Source organism: Lepidochelys olivacea, assembly GCF_965140295.1.
Source record: "Lepidochelys olivacea isolate rLepOli2 genome assembly, chromosome: 2".
NCBI lineage: Eukaryota > Metazoa > Chordata > Testudines > Cheloniidae > Lepidochelys > Lepidochelys olivacea.
The window spans coordinates 127,807,764-127,824,633 of record NC_140412.1 but is presented as its reverse complement, the minus strand read 5'-3'; the positions used below and the strand labels follow the sequence as shown (position 1 = coordinate 127,824,633).

The 16,870-nt window shown below is 39.3% G+C and overlaps 1 protein-coding gene across 1 annotated transcript in view; it reads right to left on the bottom strand.

The window, feature by feature from the left end:
* The window catches only part of CDH9 (cadherin 9), a 136,460-nt gene that overhangs the window by 26,156 nt on the left and 93,434 nt on the right, over positions 1-16,870 (bottom strand). Inside the window, exons 4-7 of the mRNA XM_084619616.1 lie at positions 10,385-10,504; positions 8,913-9,080; positions 4,880-5,067; positions 2,213-2,466 (exon numbers count right to left, since the gene is read on the bottom strand). Coding sequence (XP_084475742.1) covers positions 2,213-2,466; positions 4,880-5,067; positions 8,913-9,080; positions 10,385-10,504 — 730 coding nt within the window. The remainder of the gene's footprint in view (positions 1-2,212; positions 2,467-4,879; positions 5,068-8,912; positions 9,081-10,384; positions 10,505-16,870) is intronic.

The window sequence follows — 16,870 nt, the reverse complement described above, 5'->3', positions numbered from 1 at the left end:
TATTACCTAAGGTTCCCTGTACTTACTATAGGGAATAACTAGTGCAGAGTACTGTAAATATTGAGTTAAGTTATTTAAGACGTTGGCTCTTTCTGAAAGATAGGGTGTAAACTCCATATGCTTAGCATAGCCCATACAATGTCAGTTTCATGGCATTGGTCTTAAATAGGATTAAAGGGTAACACATCTGTATAGGAAGCTATTCAGTATGAGTCATTTTACAAAATATATTTTAGCCCAGAAATATTACAAATTCTGGAATGATAGTAAGTTAACTCAGACTGAATTGTCTTTAAGATTTTCACAAATGATTAGAGATTTTGGATGTTCAGTTTTTTCGGTGCTTAATCTCAGACATCATCACAGGAATTTAATTTCGGTAACCATTGAGCATCCGCTCTCTGAAGACAAGGCACCTTTGATTTTTCTCAGGATGGGCAGAAAATCACTCAAAAATATTTTTTAAATTTTGGCTTTTGCATTTGTTGAGCTCTCTTTTCCTTCCAAAAAGATTAACTTACATTTATAGTCATCCTCTGATCTAGTGAGCTAGTGACCATTAGCCACAAACCTGTTGCGTGAAGAGCATATGCGTAATTTGCTTGATGACGTCATTTTGCCCAAAAATGTGCACGTAGGTCATTCAGCGTTGTCTCACTTTCAATCAGAAATGTAGCTGAAGCAGGTTTCACAATAATTTGCATGGTCTATGCACTAATGTACAAATGGTCAGTGTTATGCATGTCAGTTTAGACCAGGGGTGGGCAAAATTTTTGGCCTGAGGGCCACATTGGGGTTCTGAAACTGTATGGAGGGCCAGGTAGAGAAGGCTGTGCCTCCCAAAATAGCCTGGCCCTGCCCCCTATCCACCCCCTCCCACTTCCTCCACCCTGACTGCCCCCCTCAGAACTCCCAACCCATCCAACCCCCCCTGCTCCTTGTCCCCGGCCACCCCCTCCCAGGACCCCCCACCACTAACCGTCCCCCTGGACCTCACCCCCTACCCAACTCCCCCTGCTCCCTGTCCCCTGACTTCCCTGACTCCTATCCACACCCCCGTCCCCTGACAGGCACCCTGGGACTCCCAAACCTATCCAACCCCCCTGTTCCCCATCCCTTGACCGCCCCCCTCCAGAACCTCTACCTCTTATCCCCCCCGTCCCCTGACTTCCCCCTGGGGCCCCCTGCCCCTTATCCAACCCCCTCGGTCCCCGCTTATCATGACACTCAAAGCACCAGGACCGGCGGTCATGCTGCCGCGCAGTCGAGAGCACCAGGGCAGGCTGGCGGCCCTCACAGTTGCGCTGCCCGGCAGGAGCTCATAGCCCTGCTGCCCAGAGCGCTGGCTACACGGCTAGCTGAGGCTGCAGGGGAGGGTGGACACCAGGGGAAGGGCCAGGGGCTAGCCTCCCTGGCCGGGAACTCAAGGGCCTGGCAGGACGGTCTCGTGGGCCAGATGTGGCCCACGGGCCATAGTTTGCCCACCTCTGGTTTAGACAATAATAGCAGATGCGCTAACAGTTACGGCAGTAGCACAAGGCCAAACATTTACCTCCTAATTGTTATGACTTTCTCACAGTAGTTTCCTATTTAATATGCTGTACAAATGTTGATCATTAAATATTTAAGAAGTAGAACATGGTAGATGGTGTATCTCTACAGGGGATTGTTTCATTCACTGGGCCTGTTGCAAGGTGTGATGCAGAATGCTGAGTTCCATCGACCCGCAGAGATGCATGTTCATCCAACAGAAATCACCGTCTTGAACATCTTAGATAAGCAGGCCAATAGGGACAAATAAGGTAAAATAGCATTGCCCTGAAAATGATATAAGCAAGAGTTCTGCAAAGCAGTGTGTGTTTGTTATAATCAGGCTTATACACTTTTGCCTGACCCCCATATTTTTCCATTTGAAAAGACATATTGTGATGTATTAATTCTGTTTGCCATCACTAGATCTCCATAGATATTTGATTGCTCAGTTTCTTTCCACTTGATCACTGTAGGCCTGATCCTGTAATGTGCTAAGTGCCCTTAACTGTCACTTCACTCATTTGTGTCCTCTACTGTCACTGAGCTCATTTGGAATTAAAGCTGCTATTTACTGCTGAGGATCAGACCATATGCCATTTACTTTACTACATTTTGAGAGAAAGATGAAATGAGCATCTACATCTAAAGCATTTTACACCATGCATGAACTGATATTTACTTTATTGCATTCTTGGTAGTATCTGGATCTTGAGCTATCACTTGCCCAATGATAGTTCCCTCCTTGGAATCTTCATCTACTTCTATTATATAAGAGCTCCTGCTGAACACTGGAGGTTCGTCTATGTCTTCCACAGAAACTTTGATGAGAGCTGTGTCCTTAAATGGCCCCAAGTGGAAAAAGCGTGGGTCAGGATGAGTGTTGGCTGCCTCCACTCTTAAGGAGTACAGCATCTTGTTTTCAAAATCCAACTGCTAGAGAGCAAATGATAAAAAACTGGGGTCAGTTTACAAGAAATGTTAAAAAAAAATACAGCACTAAAATAATAGGGGCAGGAGTTATCAGGGACCACATTAGCAGGGTTCTTACATGCACATACTCAACTCATCAGTCACAGCAATATAGAGCCAATTATAGATGACTAAGGTACAGGACAGGGGATTCTTCATCCTATTATGCAAAATGTAGCTTGGTAATAGTGATTAGGAAGTTGGTAAAGTCACTTTCTCCTTTCATTGAATTATAGAATTGGAAGGGACCTCGAGATGTCATCTAGTCCAGTCCCCTGCACTCGTTGCAGGACCAATTATCTAGACACTTCCTGACAGCTGTTTGTCTAACCTGCTCTTAAAAATCTCCAATGCTGGAGATTCCACAACCTCCCTAGGCAATTTATTCCAGTTCTTAACCACCCTGACAGTTAGGAAGTTTTTCCTAATGTCCAACCTAAACCTCCCTTGCTGCAATTTAAGCCCATTGCTTCTTGTCCTATCCTCAGAGGTTGTAACAACCTTTTATGTACTTGAAAACTCTTACCGTGTTTCAAAGCAATTAAAATCTGCTATACTCTAGACATACAATAATGAACATATTCCATATTAAAATCTTGTAAAGGGGATTAATACTAGTGATGGGAAAATCTCAAAGGCATCATCATTTGGGATAAGCTTCTAAAGGCTTGCATGTTGAGCCTAAATTTTTATATAAAATTGCTTTTTAGAACAATCAATCCAGAATATTAGAGCTAGAGCTTTCTCATGAGTGTATTTTTGAATTTCCTTATTATGGCCAGTGTTAGGAATACCATGGGAAAAAAGCTTTTCTAATGGCAATCTGATACATCAGATTTGAGATGAAACTTGGAAGAAGGGCAGAAAATGGAAGGAAAAAGGTTTTAGTATGAGTGATGTGGGTTTTCTTAAAAGGTTTTTTTGTTTGCCAGACTTTAGGTTGGTTTAGCTATGAGACTGTGTCCATCAATAATTACATAATTATGACAGTGGTTAGCTTGGTTTTACCATTTATATTCTATGCTGTATTTCATCTCTTACAAATATGTATATTATTTTTATAGGATTCTGATGCAAATATTCCCCATAAACATGATTTATAAAACTGTATTTATAATCGAGTACTGGGTCAATCAAAAGTGGAATAGAATGAACTATGTGGGTCTGAGTTTTTTGTAGATCTTGACTATGATATCCAGCATATTGTTCTATCAAAATAAAATAAAAATGAGTTGTTCTAGCTCCAGTTTCAACTTTGATTCACATATTTGTTATATTAAAAAAAATTACATTAAAATAAGTTAAGGTTGAAAAGTCAAGCACTCAAAAATTTAGGAAGTATCAGAATTACAGTAGCCCAGACACATTCACTCAGCCTTATTTTGCATAAAAATGTGAAAATTATTCATAATTTTTCCAATTTTTTTCATTTTCAAAATGGGATTGCCAATTCTTTATCAGAAGCACTTTGCAAAGGTTCTCAGCTGATGAAGCTTAAATGACTTTGGATTTATGTTCATATCTAATTATGTACCTGTATGCAAGGTTTGGGTTTTACGGTTTTATTCATATTTTCAGGGGTTCACATGTTCAGTAGGAAAAAAAATGAGGCTAATGGCTGAAATGGAAAGTATCATGAGTTACCCCATATGATCTGTCTCAACAGCCCAAGGACAAACCCAAAATAGTGTGAACTGTAGCCTAAAATGTGTATTCAAATAACCTCAAAATAGTTTTCAATATGCTTATCTGGCCAATTTCAAGCCCTAAAGAATCACAGATTGTCTGTGAATTCAAGTTCTGTATATTCCTTTTATCTGAGAGCACCTGTTGACATGTCATGTAACTGTCAAGGTATGATGGAAATAGGGCAGATTTTAAATAGGCTGGAGGTTTGAGTTGAACCTTTCTTGCAGCTCTAGAAGAAATCCCTCAGTGGAGAGACAGGAAGGCTACAGGAGGATAGGTTATCTATGGTGGGTTAGTTCTCTTTAGAGGTGCGAGTTCATCAAACTCAGACCTTCAGGCAAACCTACAACATTTTGTTCACCTCAATCCCTTGTGAACCACGCTGCAGAGTTCAGATGTTGAACGCCTCCAGGTTTTCATGCCTCTACTTCAAAACTATTGTTTGTGAGAGTGTCTCTTTGATAGACAGCAGCTGTTGAGAATATTGCTTTATGTGAAATGACATGCCAAGAAAATTCCCCCAAGCCTTGGGAATAACAATAGCTGATGAAAAAAGAGGACAACAAAACTAATACAGTTTCTCATCAGGTGACCCCAGGTAAGACTTTCCTTTGCCCTCCCCCTTGAGGAAAGAAAAAACCCACCTGGAGTGCTAAGTGTAATAAAAAGAGAGGGAGGAAAAATAAACCTTTTTGATGGTTATAATCCCTTCCTGTGTGTCCTTGTCAGTGATGATATCAAACATGTCTGATCCTTCCCCTTTGGAAATGCTATATTCAATCTCAGCATTTTCACCCACATCGAGGTCATTGGCTTTTATTCTGCCGAGAGGAGTCCCAAGTGATGCAGACTCAGGAGAGCTGAATTGGTAAGTACCTGGAAAAGTTAAATCAAACTTTTTTTTAGTCTTTCATCTCTCTAAATAATGCCTTTTGTTTCCCCTAGATTTTTTTCTTTCAGTTGCCTTGAAAGTTGAAACATTCTAAGAAAAGTGCTCTTAGTCATCAGGAGTAAACTTTAAAACAAAGATGACTTGACTGTCAATGAAAAGTTTTGTTGTTTTTTTTAATGAAAGTGTGACACTTCAAAGGCACTTAGTACTGTATTCTTTATGTACTTTTCTTTTTGTACTTCAGATGAAAGGAACATAGATAGAAGCACAATAATACAGCAGTGATTATGACCCTGAGTAGTTAATGGATTTATTTATTTTGTCTATCTTCTAAAGACGTTTTCAATGATTGCAGAAGTTATTTTTTCTCTAGGAACCACAGTTTTCAAAACAAATAGCAGATCTGAGGAAGAAACTAAAATACAATAGACAAGGATTTCTATTTTGAAATTGCCTCGAACAGTTTTAAGTGTGTTTTATGTGAGATGTAAGTTTTTCATGGAAACACATAATACAGATATATCGCAAAAAGCAATTGAGATGTGTAATATGTAATATTCCTGCTAACTGCTTGAACTGTATGAAATTGTACAAATGTGTTCAGATTCTTGAATTAATTCACTTTGGACACGTTTGTTTTCATGCCTGATTTCTGTTAATGCTTGTGGAATCAGGTTTTACTAGCCTGGATGCTATTGACAAAGGAATTTTAACCTTGCACATCTTAGTACAGAAGGTAAATTTTAAATTTATCTTTTCCCAGCATATGTACCAAAAACCTAACTGTAAAGTTAGGCTCCTGCAGAACAGGAATAAAATCACATGAGTCTTTTGACTAGTCACAATCAGGAAATATAACTTGAACTTCCATTAGCAAGATATGGCGTTAAAATAATTCTTAAAACGGTGTTGGCAAATACTTAGTAGTAACAAGAAGGTGTGAGAAGTTTGCAGACATTTTGCATGCCAATTTGTTGAATATTTGTTATCTGTCGTTTGCACAGCTCACTTAGTTACTAGCAACATGCCACTCGTAACAATTAGAAACTGGAACCCCGTAGGATATGTTGTGAAGCCTTGCCTGACCAAGACAACCTTGGTGAAGGCAGTGTGCCTGAAGAAGATACAATCCCTATTTGAGTGGTTTAATGAACAGACAGACTGTACAAGCTACACCAGCCTATAGCAGGTATGGCCTATATCACTTGATATGACTAGTTCTCCTCTAACGATGCATCCATGGCCTTTCTCTTCTCTCTCATCCATTTTGTGTCACACTGAGAGAGCAGTTTCTGAGTTTTCCCAAGTACACTGATCATAACAGATCCTTGTGTGGGCTAAAGAAGGTTAAGTGAGTGTCTATCCCCAGTATCATGCACCTAAATCACAGTCTCTGACTCACTGGAAATGTCTTACCTTTAGAGATTTGTGAAAAAAATGGGTGATATAGTATGATGCTGAATTGTATTTGCTGTTAGAAAGTCAACCCTATAACTGAAAAATTAGCGGTGGCCTGCAAACCAGTAAGGCTGCAAAATTCATGTTACTCTCTTACAACAGGCTGAAAACTGTTTAGAAGTTAGATCTTATGACAACCAGCCTTCAAAAGTCTGACCTTTTCCATTTGTAGGCTTATCTAAACTTTTCATTCTGGCAATTGAGCCAGAAATCCTAGAGGCACAAACTTAGTCATGACACTTCAATTTTTCTCTGACATGAGAAGTCCAGAAATATCAGGGGAACACCTCCTTTGGGTGAGTTTGATTCTGAAAGCTGTCACTGTAATTGAGATGATGTCAGTGACCTGCATATTGTCAGCATACAAGATAATCAACTTGGTTTAGGGTATAATTCAGTTCCTGAAGTGTCCATTTTTTCATGATCATATGGTACAATTTTGTAAAGCTCTTGCCCTTCCTATCATTTATATTGTGCATAGCTCAGGTCTACTAGTTGTGTGCAGACAACTGTACCTTCTTAAAAACCTTTCTTTAAATACTTAGTCCAAGCCATGGTGGCTTCTCGTGAGAGTCTGTCAATTTCCCTTCTTTCTGGCCTCTCAAATAAATCAAATTATTTTTCAGTATTTTGGAGTTCATTCCTGTCTCTTTCACATGCAACTTCTTCCTCCCCTTTGGGCCTAGTTTCCCCGTATCCTATAGCCTCACATAAAGGGAAGAAAGGGAGGTAATTGGATACAGGAGGAGCAGATTTTTAAAATCAGCATCCTTTGGAAACATGCTCCAGTTCATGACTGTGTGAGGAGGAATGAAAACCTGTAGATTTTCCATTCATTTCTTGATTTGCAGGAGGAGCAGGAAACCAGCATTCTGGGAAGCAAGGCAAGAAAGGGGACTGGTCATTACCAATGTTACAATCATCTCAGTGTGTCCAGCCCAGATAAGGCCTTCCATATCACCTTCTGTGTTTCAGTGAGGTTTAAGCAGTGCACTGCATAGGGCCTTGTATGTGGCCTTTGCACTGGTGTAACTTTCACTCTAATTAAGGGCCTGATCCAAAGCCCATTCAAGTCAGCATAAAGGCTTGCACTGATTTCAATAGACTTTGGACAGGTCCTTTACTAACCTTGAAGACTACCAGCAGGAACAAAGGCTCCAGGGTTTCAGATGCCAAAGTTACATTACAACTATTTACTATTACATAGCCTTTAGTTTTAGATTGCAACTCCATGGCCAATCGTGTAATTCAGTGCAAAGAACTATACCCCATCTTTGGGTTCAACATCTCCAATCTGATAAAACCTCATGGACCATATTATGCTATTGGTTTATTTTTTAGCAGAACTCCCTGTTAAAGTCAAATGGGAGCATTCTGTTGAGAAATCAGTGGCCTGAGCTTGCCCTGTGAAGGTGGTCATTAGGTTAGCAAACTCACAACATAATAATCCATTCTGGACTGGGCGACAAGGTATTTTTCCTGTATTCATCACCATGGTATCTGAGTGCCTTACAGGTTTCCATAAATCCAGAAAGGTGGTCTCTAAATCAGCCTTGATGTTTGTTCAGTCTTTGGGGGGTCTGATGAGAGTGCAAGCAAGGACCCCAATCAGAGCCAAAGGCAATAGTAATTGAATAATGTGGATATTTTCCTAGCAGATACTGAACTGAAACTCTGAATTATTTTCATATAGTTTACCTAACAGTCATCAAGTGCTGCTTTTAACAACTTTTGATTGCTAATCCGTTTGGGATCAGATTTACACCAGCAGTCTAGGATTAAAGGGTCCACATCACATTGCACATCCCCTCTACCATCCCACTTTTCCTTGGCTGCCAGTTTTGCAGCCTAAAGGGTTTTCTTTCAAAAATATAATCATGTAAAATATGGGCCAGATTATCAAAATTACTCAGCACGTGCAGCTAGGGCTAGATTTTTGGCACCTAATGAAGTGGCCAGATTTTCAACAAAATTTAACCATCCAATAATGCCCATTATGAGGACTGGAAAACCAGACCACTCATTTAGGTGCCCAAGTGGGTTGGATACTGAGCTATTTTGAAAAGCTGACCTTGTATTTTACAATGTATTTGCTGTAACGATAAATTGTTTCAGACATAACATTGCAATTACCATGGGTTATTGGCTCCTGTTGAAATTATTTTAAGGGTTTGGGAAGTAAGTTTATTCTGCTAAAGAAGTTTGTTTGTCTTTTATTTTTAAAGTGGACTCCCATGTGCTTTGACAAAGCTGCAGCATAAGCAGACATAGCAGTGCAGCTGTAGATGTGAAAAAGTATCCCAGATGGTGATGGTTAAACAATTTTAAAGAAGCTTTTTGAAACACAGCAGAACTATTAAAGGCTCCATACTCTGGGGGAATCGAGGCGGATTGTCATTGACATCAGTCAGTGTGATGTTCACCGTAGTGGTCCCTGATAATCCTCCCATCTGGCCTCCCATGTCCTTGGCCTGGATGACCACTTGGTACTGCTCCCTGTTTTCTCTGCTCATGTCTGGTAAAGCAGTTTTGATTATTCCTTGGATAAAAGAAAAGAGGGGAGAAACAAAAAACACTTTAATCCCTGAGTTTTAAAATGTAAAATATATTGTACGGATGTTAATCCCAGGCAAACAAATAAAATTGAAGGTGTATTCAAATAAGGCTTTTAATCCATGACCGATTTAATGTGATTGCAAGAAAAGAGAGAAATATAGCAGTGCAATGATTCAGTGTTTGGACTGTGCTAAATCCATGTAATTATCCTTTTGATGAGGAAAAAAAAATGTTAGGTTTGTCACATTAACGAGAGCTTTTCAGGTATTTTCCCTGGCTATTATTTTGATAAGGTTATTAGCTCCGACCCTGGAGTGGTCTCTGTATTATACCACTTTTTCATTAACAGGGCAGAATTCTGTGTTATCCTGGATTCACTATTTCAAACTTCAGTAGATTCATAGGTTTTAACTTCAGAAGGGACCACTGGGGTCATCTGGTTTGAACTCCTGGATAACACAGGTCACTGGATTTCTATAAATTAATTCCTGTTTCAGGTCCACTAGCTGTGGCAGAACTAGAACATAACTTTTAGAAAAAAAACATCTAATCTTGAGTTAAAGATTTTTTTTAGGGAGAACTCATTACAACTCTTGATAAATTGTTCTGTTAGTTAATTACCCTCAATATTATTTTTGTGCCATATTTCCAGTCTGAATTTGTTTAGCTTCAACTTCCAGCCACTGGATCCTATTATACCTTTGTTTTCTAGATTGAAGAGCCCTCTATTATCAGATTTCTGACCCCAAGTAGATAAGTATAGACTGTAAGCAAGTCAACCCTTAACCTTCTCTCCGTTAAGCTAAATACACTGACCTCCTGGAGTCTTTCACTATAAGTTATGTTTCCAATCTTGTAGTCATTTGCAGGGCTCTTCTCTAAACCCTCTCCAATGTATCAACATCTTATGGAAGCATGAACCCCAGAACTGGACACGGAATTCCAGTAGTGGTCTCACCAGTGCCAAACACAGGTATAAAATACCCTCCCTATTCCTACTACTTTAAGAAAATAAAACTTACATTTTATGGTGCTGTAGGTTCACTGCCTTAATAATATGGGGCCATATCACGCCATCAGTTTTCAAGCAGAAATCAAGGGGGTCTTCTGCTTAAAACCAGATAGATAGTCCATGTTCATTCTGAGTTTGGGACAAATATTAGACAGTACTTGAACAATTTAATTAGAATTTTTATAAAATTGGGTATAAATACTTGAGTGAGAAGGATCTTTATCCCTGTGTGTATTTCTGTAATTATGACAAGTAAAACAGAAAGGGTTGCTGACCTGTCTCTGGGTCCACTGAGAAATATGGCTGTCCCTGGAGGATGCTATACACTACTTTGGCACTGTTTCCATAGTTGGCATCATCCGCATCTGTAGCTGTCACTTGAATAACAGAAGTTCCTAAATAGGAACAAAAACAAAGAATCTATCATATGAAAAGAGATAATTTAGATCATAAGGCTGATGTACATATTTTTCTTCTATTTATAAAATCTATATAATGACCAGATGCATAGAACAATCAAAACCGGCACAGAATACATCAGACTAATCCAGTGTTAACAAAATAATTCCTTCTCCATGCAAAATTAAAATAAAATGTAAAACAACACATTTTTCTCAGAATTAAAAAACAAAACAAAATAAGCCTCCCTTAAACGCATCTTTCAGAAAAAAGTCTGGGTAAACAGATAGGCCTTGATGCATGATCTGAAAGTCCAACACATCATGAGTTTATTGATCAAGGGGCAGCAAATCCAAGATCTGAGGATTGTCCTCTGAAAACACTCTGCTCTCAACTGGAACATGTCAGCTAATCTCAAGTGGTGGCCACAATGATGAGGTGGTCTCTGAAATGCAGAGGACCCATGCCATAAATAGCTTTATACAACCAATACACTGAATTGGACACAGATTAAGATTTAAAATCCTGTGAAACACAGGTATAAATGACTTCTGTGCAAAGCACTAATAAGTACTATAAAAGGGAAAAAATGTTTGGCACTAGCTGTTGTTTCTGAGCAGATCAGTAACCCTTTTGGAAGTTTGGGGGCGAGGGGGAGGGACAAATGAATGGATAAATGCAGTCAGTACAGAATCATAAAGTAAATCATTAACTCCTTGCCAAATGCAGATGGAGAAAAACACCCTTTTGGCCACATCTTCTTTCTGGATATCCTGTAGGGTCTCCAGATCCTGAATAAGAAAAGGTGTGGGTATACTCCATCCATCCATGGAAGGGGAGATATCACCTCTGTCATTTCCTATAGTTGCCCCCCCTCTCCCCCCCATCTCATCTAGGTTGAGCTTCAGTCAGCTACCCTTGCAGCAAAGCACCAGTCTTGACTAGACACTAGGAAAAAATTTGTCCACATTATCTGGAATTGATGGAACACAGGTGTTCTATAATTCCTTTCAGTGCTTCACGTATGCATTAAGCAAAGGGAATGACAGAGCAGAACTCTATGGTACTCCCATATGGCAAGGCCAGCAGGACAGATACTGCAACTGAGTCTTGTTAGATGCAACTCTGTTTACCATTGTGATATGGCAACAGTACCTACTGGTTAGGGCATTGTGAGTGGCATGGTAGAAGACAGGAAATATTTCTTCCTCTGCAACAAAAACAAGTAGTAAAATTATAAAAATGCTTTATGTCACAATCAGTCAAACTCTGAGGAGAATTTCTGCCCCACGCTCTTTAGATTTCTCTTTACCTGCTTAATCTGTCAAAGGTCATCTATAAACCAATGAGAGCTGTAAGGATAATGCAGAAGTAGGGGGTGTTTAAGGATAACTGTGTCAGTAAAGGGCAGAAGATAATGAGAGCATCCAGCCAGTCTGTGGATTAAGTAATTCACAAGGTGAACAAGATTCTTTCACAGACATATGTAGAACATAACTGGTCTCATCAGATGCTGAGTTGAAAAAGTAAAATTAGGCCTCTGCCACCACAGGGGCTAATATGGCCCTTTGTTGAAGGAAGTTTGGTGCTTTACCCCCACCCACCTCCTCCTGTCCCAGTTACGAGGTAAGATCCAGATCTCAGTTCAGGCTGTGTGTACAGAACACATTCCCAACCAGCAACTGATCTGCATCCCTATATGCTTGCTACAGTGGTGTCTAGGAGTTAAATAAGAACTGCAGAAAACAAAAACCTATTGAGGAGGATGAATAACTCTCTGGTGTACTTTGTGTTAAATTGTAGTCCGAAACTTTAAACATATATTTACCTTGTTCATCAAATGTGGGTATTTGGGGAATGCTTTGGTGAAAAGGTGAACCTTGGAGTATAGCTTGAAGATGATTTTCTTAGGGAAAGTGATCCACAGGTGAGGTCTGGCTTGTGTTGAGAAACCTCTACCTTATATTTCTTTTGAGTTTATTTTTGCTCTCTCAATCATTGGGACAGTCAGACCCAAACAGGGGGAAGTTGCAGAAGGAACTGTAACCTATTCTAGTCAGAGCTGGGTAGACCAGTATCAGAACTTTAATTGGATGTGACACAGAACGGGGTTCTAGTGCAGTTTGTGAAATACTGGTGAAATATGCTTTCTTTGATTTGTACCATTGTGCAAACTGGCCACTACGCAATGTATCAGCTGCTGCTTTCTAGTGAACTAATTGTCTAATCAGGAAAAGTGAGTTACAGTATTCCAGAATGGAAGGCTGAATGGCCTCTACAGCAGTCAGAAAGCTTCCCCACCCGCACCCCGAATTCCTAAAACAGAATAGATTCATAGATTCATAGATACTAAGGTCAGAAGGGACCGTTATGATCATCTAGTCTGACCTCCTGAACAACGCAGGCCACAGAATTTCACCCACGCACTCCTGCAAAAACCTTTCTTGTGAAAAAATATTGTATTTTTGACATTTTGTCCCAGTTTGGGACATTTCTTTTATTCAAAACTGCACATTATGTGGCAAAAAGGGATTCCCCTTTTTTGGGTCAGCTTTAATCAGGAGCCACATGCAAAACATAAGTAACTGTTGCACAGTACAACCCTACCTCCTCTCACAAAAGCAACCCTCTTTCCCCCACAAAACCTATAATTCATTCTATTAGCATAAATCTCCCACCACTATGGAGGCAGTATTTCATAAATACATGTATTTTGTAAATGTAGGGATGATATCATTCTTGTCCTTTCTAGCATATATGAGATGTTTTCATTTTTCTTTTTTTCTCCCCAAAGCTTTCTTTTGTATGTTGAAATGAAATGCTCTCCTCAATTGCATTACTAGGACTTGTACTGAAGGACCATAAGGCAATCTTACCGCATAGACAGATGTAATATGACTAAGCTGCTGTATATTTAATCTGTCTGAAATACTGTGTGGAGTAAATGCTCTTGCCACTAAATATAATGCATTTACAATAATAAAATAATTCCATAAAGTCTAACTGAGAAAGAATGGCTAAAACTGAATAACACTGCTAACCCTTGCCATCCTGCTGTTCAGTACTTTGGAGTACAACAACTTTCAGTACAATAACTTTAGTTTTTGTTTGGTGGTAATTATGCCTCTGATGCCCTGCTGGCAAATTTGAAAAACATTATAGAGGGAACAAAGAGCTGGAAAAGACAGAGTGATGTAGTTTGAAATGTTAGTATGCGTACATGTCCACACGTGTTTATCCTTTCTGGAGACTGGCTCCTCATCCCTGTCCTCCCAATAGGTACAGCCTAAGGAAGCACTTCTAGCATAACCATACCATACCAATGATGAGACAATCAGAGAAGGAAAGTAGTCAGATTAAAGCATGGCATTTGGGACTTTTTCAGTAATTAAAGAGAGACAATATAAAATGATGGGTCTTTCATAAAAAATGAACTATAACTATCTGAGTGTTTCTTTTTCATTTTTTTTTCAATGTGCTGTAAATATTTACAAGCAGAGGAGATGCTGCTCTAAGTTACACTCGCTGCCAATGGTCTCCATGGACTGAAATAGCAACTGGCAATCAGCACAAGGCTGGGTTTCTTGCATATGTCATCTTTACTCTGGCTGCACCTCTGTGCTGGCAGCAGTGAGGTGTGTGGTGGCGGAGCCGATAGGGATACTCCAGGTCTGTTGCCAAAATCTGCAACAGTGGGGCATGAAGTATAGCAACTATATCCTTTGTATATCCTTGAGGCTGCAGATAGTCTCAAAAGGAGCCAAGAGGATGAGACTGACTGGATAAAATGTTGGACAAAACATTTTTTGTCCAAATTGTTTCAATAGAATAGTAAAACAAAACAAAAACTAAATTAAAGGTCTTGTTTTGTAAGAAAAAATCAAAATGTTTCATTTTGACATGTTCTAAAGAACATGTTTCCTTTTTTTCAATTTGAAATGAATTTTCACGTTGAAAATTTCCTTTTTATTTTTTTAAATTAAATCCTTAAAAGATCAAAATACAAATGAAGCATTTTGGATCAAACACAGTGTTTCATTTGTCACAACATTATTTTTTGTACTTTTCGGTTTGCCGAAAAGTTTCCCTTTGGGTCTGCCCAAAACAATTTCTTTCAATGTTTTTGGAAATGCCAGCAAAAAAACAAACAAACAAAAAAACAGTTCTAATTATAACCCCCTTCTTCCCAAAATGCCAGCCCAAAGAATGGACCTGATGCAGTGGGGGAGCAGGCTACACCTTGTGCACTGGGGAACTTGGAAAGGAATTGTTCCTTCTTGATTGTTCTTGCTGAGATGCAGTTGTGTGTAAGCCCTTAATGTGGGAAAGTGCCTAAATGCCACCATATGGCTCCTTATCAGTAACAATTCAGATTAATAAAAGGGAGAATATCCAAATCTAATTTCAACTAAGTTTTTAGGTGAAATTATAGTTTTCAAGAAAATGCTGAAGCCAACAGCAGCAATCATAGCTGTGTAATATCTAGACAATCCCACAACACGTCAGTTTTTTTTTTTGTGTGTGTCTCTGGCAGAGCCCTGAGGATGTTTCTTTTTTGCACAGTTGCTTCTCCTCATCTTCAAAGCTCCCCATTTTGTCCAGTTCATTTGGCCAACAAAGACTTTATGGAAGCTTTTTGGTGACCCATAGTTCCTTTACTTACATCAACTAAAAGGGTCACTATTGAGAGAAATGGGATGCAGAAAACCCCTGCCATCCCAGAGCTTGGATGCTTAGTCTCTGAGAAGGGAAGCAGCATAGTCCAGTGGATAGTGCCCTAGGCTGGGACTGTGTTCTACTCCTGATTCTATCACAGACCTGCTGAGTGACCTTGGGAAAGACAGTTTTCCTCTCTATGCCTGTTGCTCCTCTAATCCTTTGTCTTATTCCTCTATTTAGACTATGAAGACCGATAGATTGTTGACTCCTTCTATGTGTTTGAAAAGCAGCTAGTACAATAGGGCCTCAATCTTAATTGTAGCCTCTAGATTCTACTATAATAAGAATAAATAATGATCTCTGCAGTGCCCCCAGCCTTTAGCAACCCAGGACATGACACACTGTAATCAGAAATCAGCCCTGAATCTCTAACATGACAGTGAAAATATGGTGCACTATTATTAGGACACCAGACTGACCTTACATTTGTTTGATGTGAGGACATTTTTGTCAGCTGAGAAAACTCGTGTTTGTGTGTTGATAAAGCCTGGTTCTGTAAACATTAATATAACTGTGGCAAATAATCATTTTCTATGTGACTGCTGTAAATAAAGATATTATTGTTAACTAAAATGTACATTAATGCGTGATTCATGAAAGCATTTTGCTGCTGTAGTAGTTAGATACTGTGGATTTTGTGGAAAAGATAATAAAGAGCTGTAATTTGAAAGAGAAATCCAAAGTCTGAAGCAGAAGGCAATGCAGCAAATTCCAGGGTTATCCTGGTCATATGCATTGTGAAATTAGACCAGTCACATTAAGGTTTGTTTTTTTTTAAAACAACAAAATAGTTAGCTACTATTGAGCCTAGATGATTGCAATCAATTTTTAAGTAAGCAATCACTGAAAGAACTTACTCTATTATTAGATTTAGGCATTTTATCATCAAAAGTCTTCACAAACTTTGGGTTCAGTCCTGCTGATGGTCCACATATATAATCTTCCACGAGGAGATGGGGGTGCTCAACACATAAGCGAATCAAGCCACCTATTGATTATGGGACATGCCATAAAACTGCTGAATGGGCTTGAACACATTATTTCATCTCTGTTTCCCACCCCACCATTCATCAGTCTTGTTTATTTAGGCTATAAGCTTTTTGAGGCAAAGACATCTCTCCCTTTGTGTTTCTACAGTATCTAGCACAATAGGGACCCAGTCTTGGTTGTGGCCTGTAGGCACTACCATATCATAAATAATGAAAATCTTGTTTAGGTATTAACAATTGAAAATGTTGGTCTAACTGACTTACCAAAGGGCACATAGTGAATCAGTGTCAGAATCAAGAGCTCAGTAAAATTTTTCAAAAGTGCCTAAATGTAATTTTTAACAGTCACTTTTGCACTTAGGAGTCTAATGCTATGTGTGCACTATAAGGCAGGAATGTGATGGCCAGCTCATGTACTCATACTCGTTCTAACTGCAATTGGGTTAATGAAAGGGTATGTACAAGAGCTGGGAATCACAACACAACTCATACTGTAGACATAGTCTAAAAGTATGTCTAGACTAGAGCTGGAAGTGTAATTTCTAGCTTGGGTAGACATACCAGAGCTAGCTCCAATCAAGATAGCATGCTAAAAATTGCAGTGTAGCCATGTCTACATGGGCAGCAGGGACAGGATAGCTGCCCTGAATACAT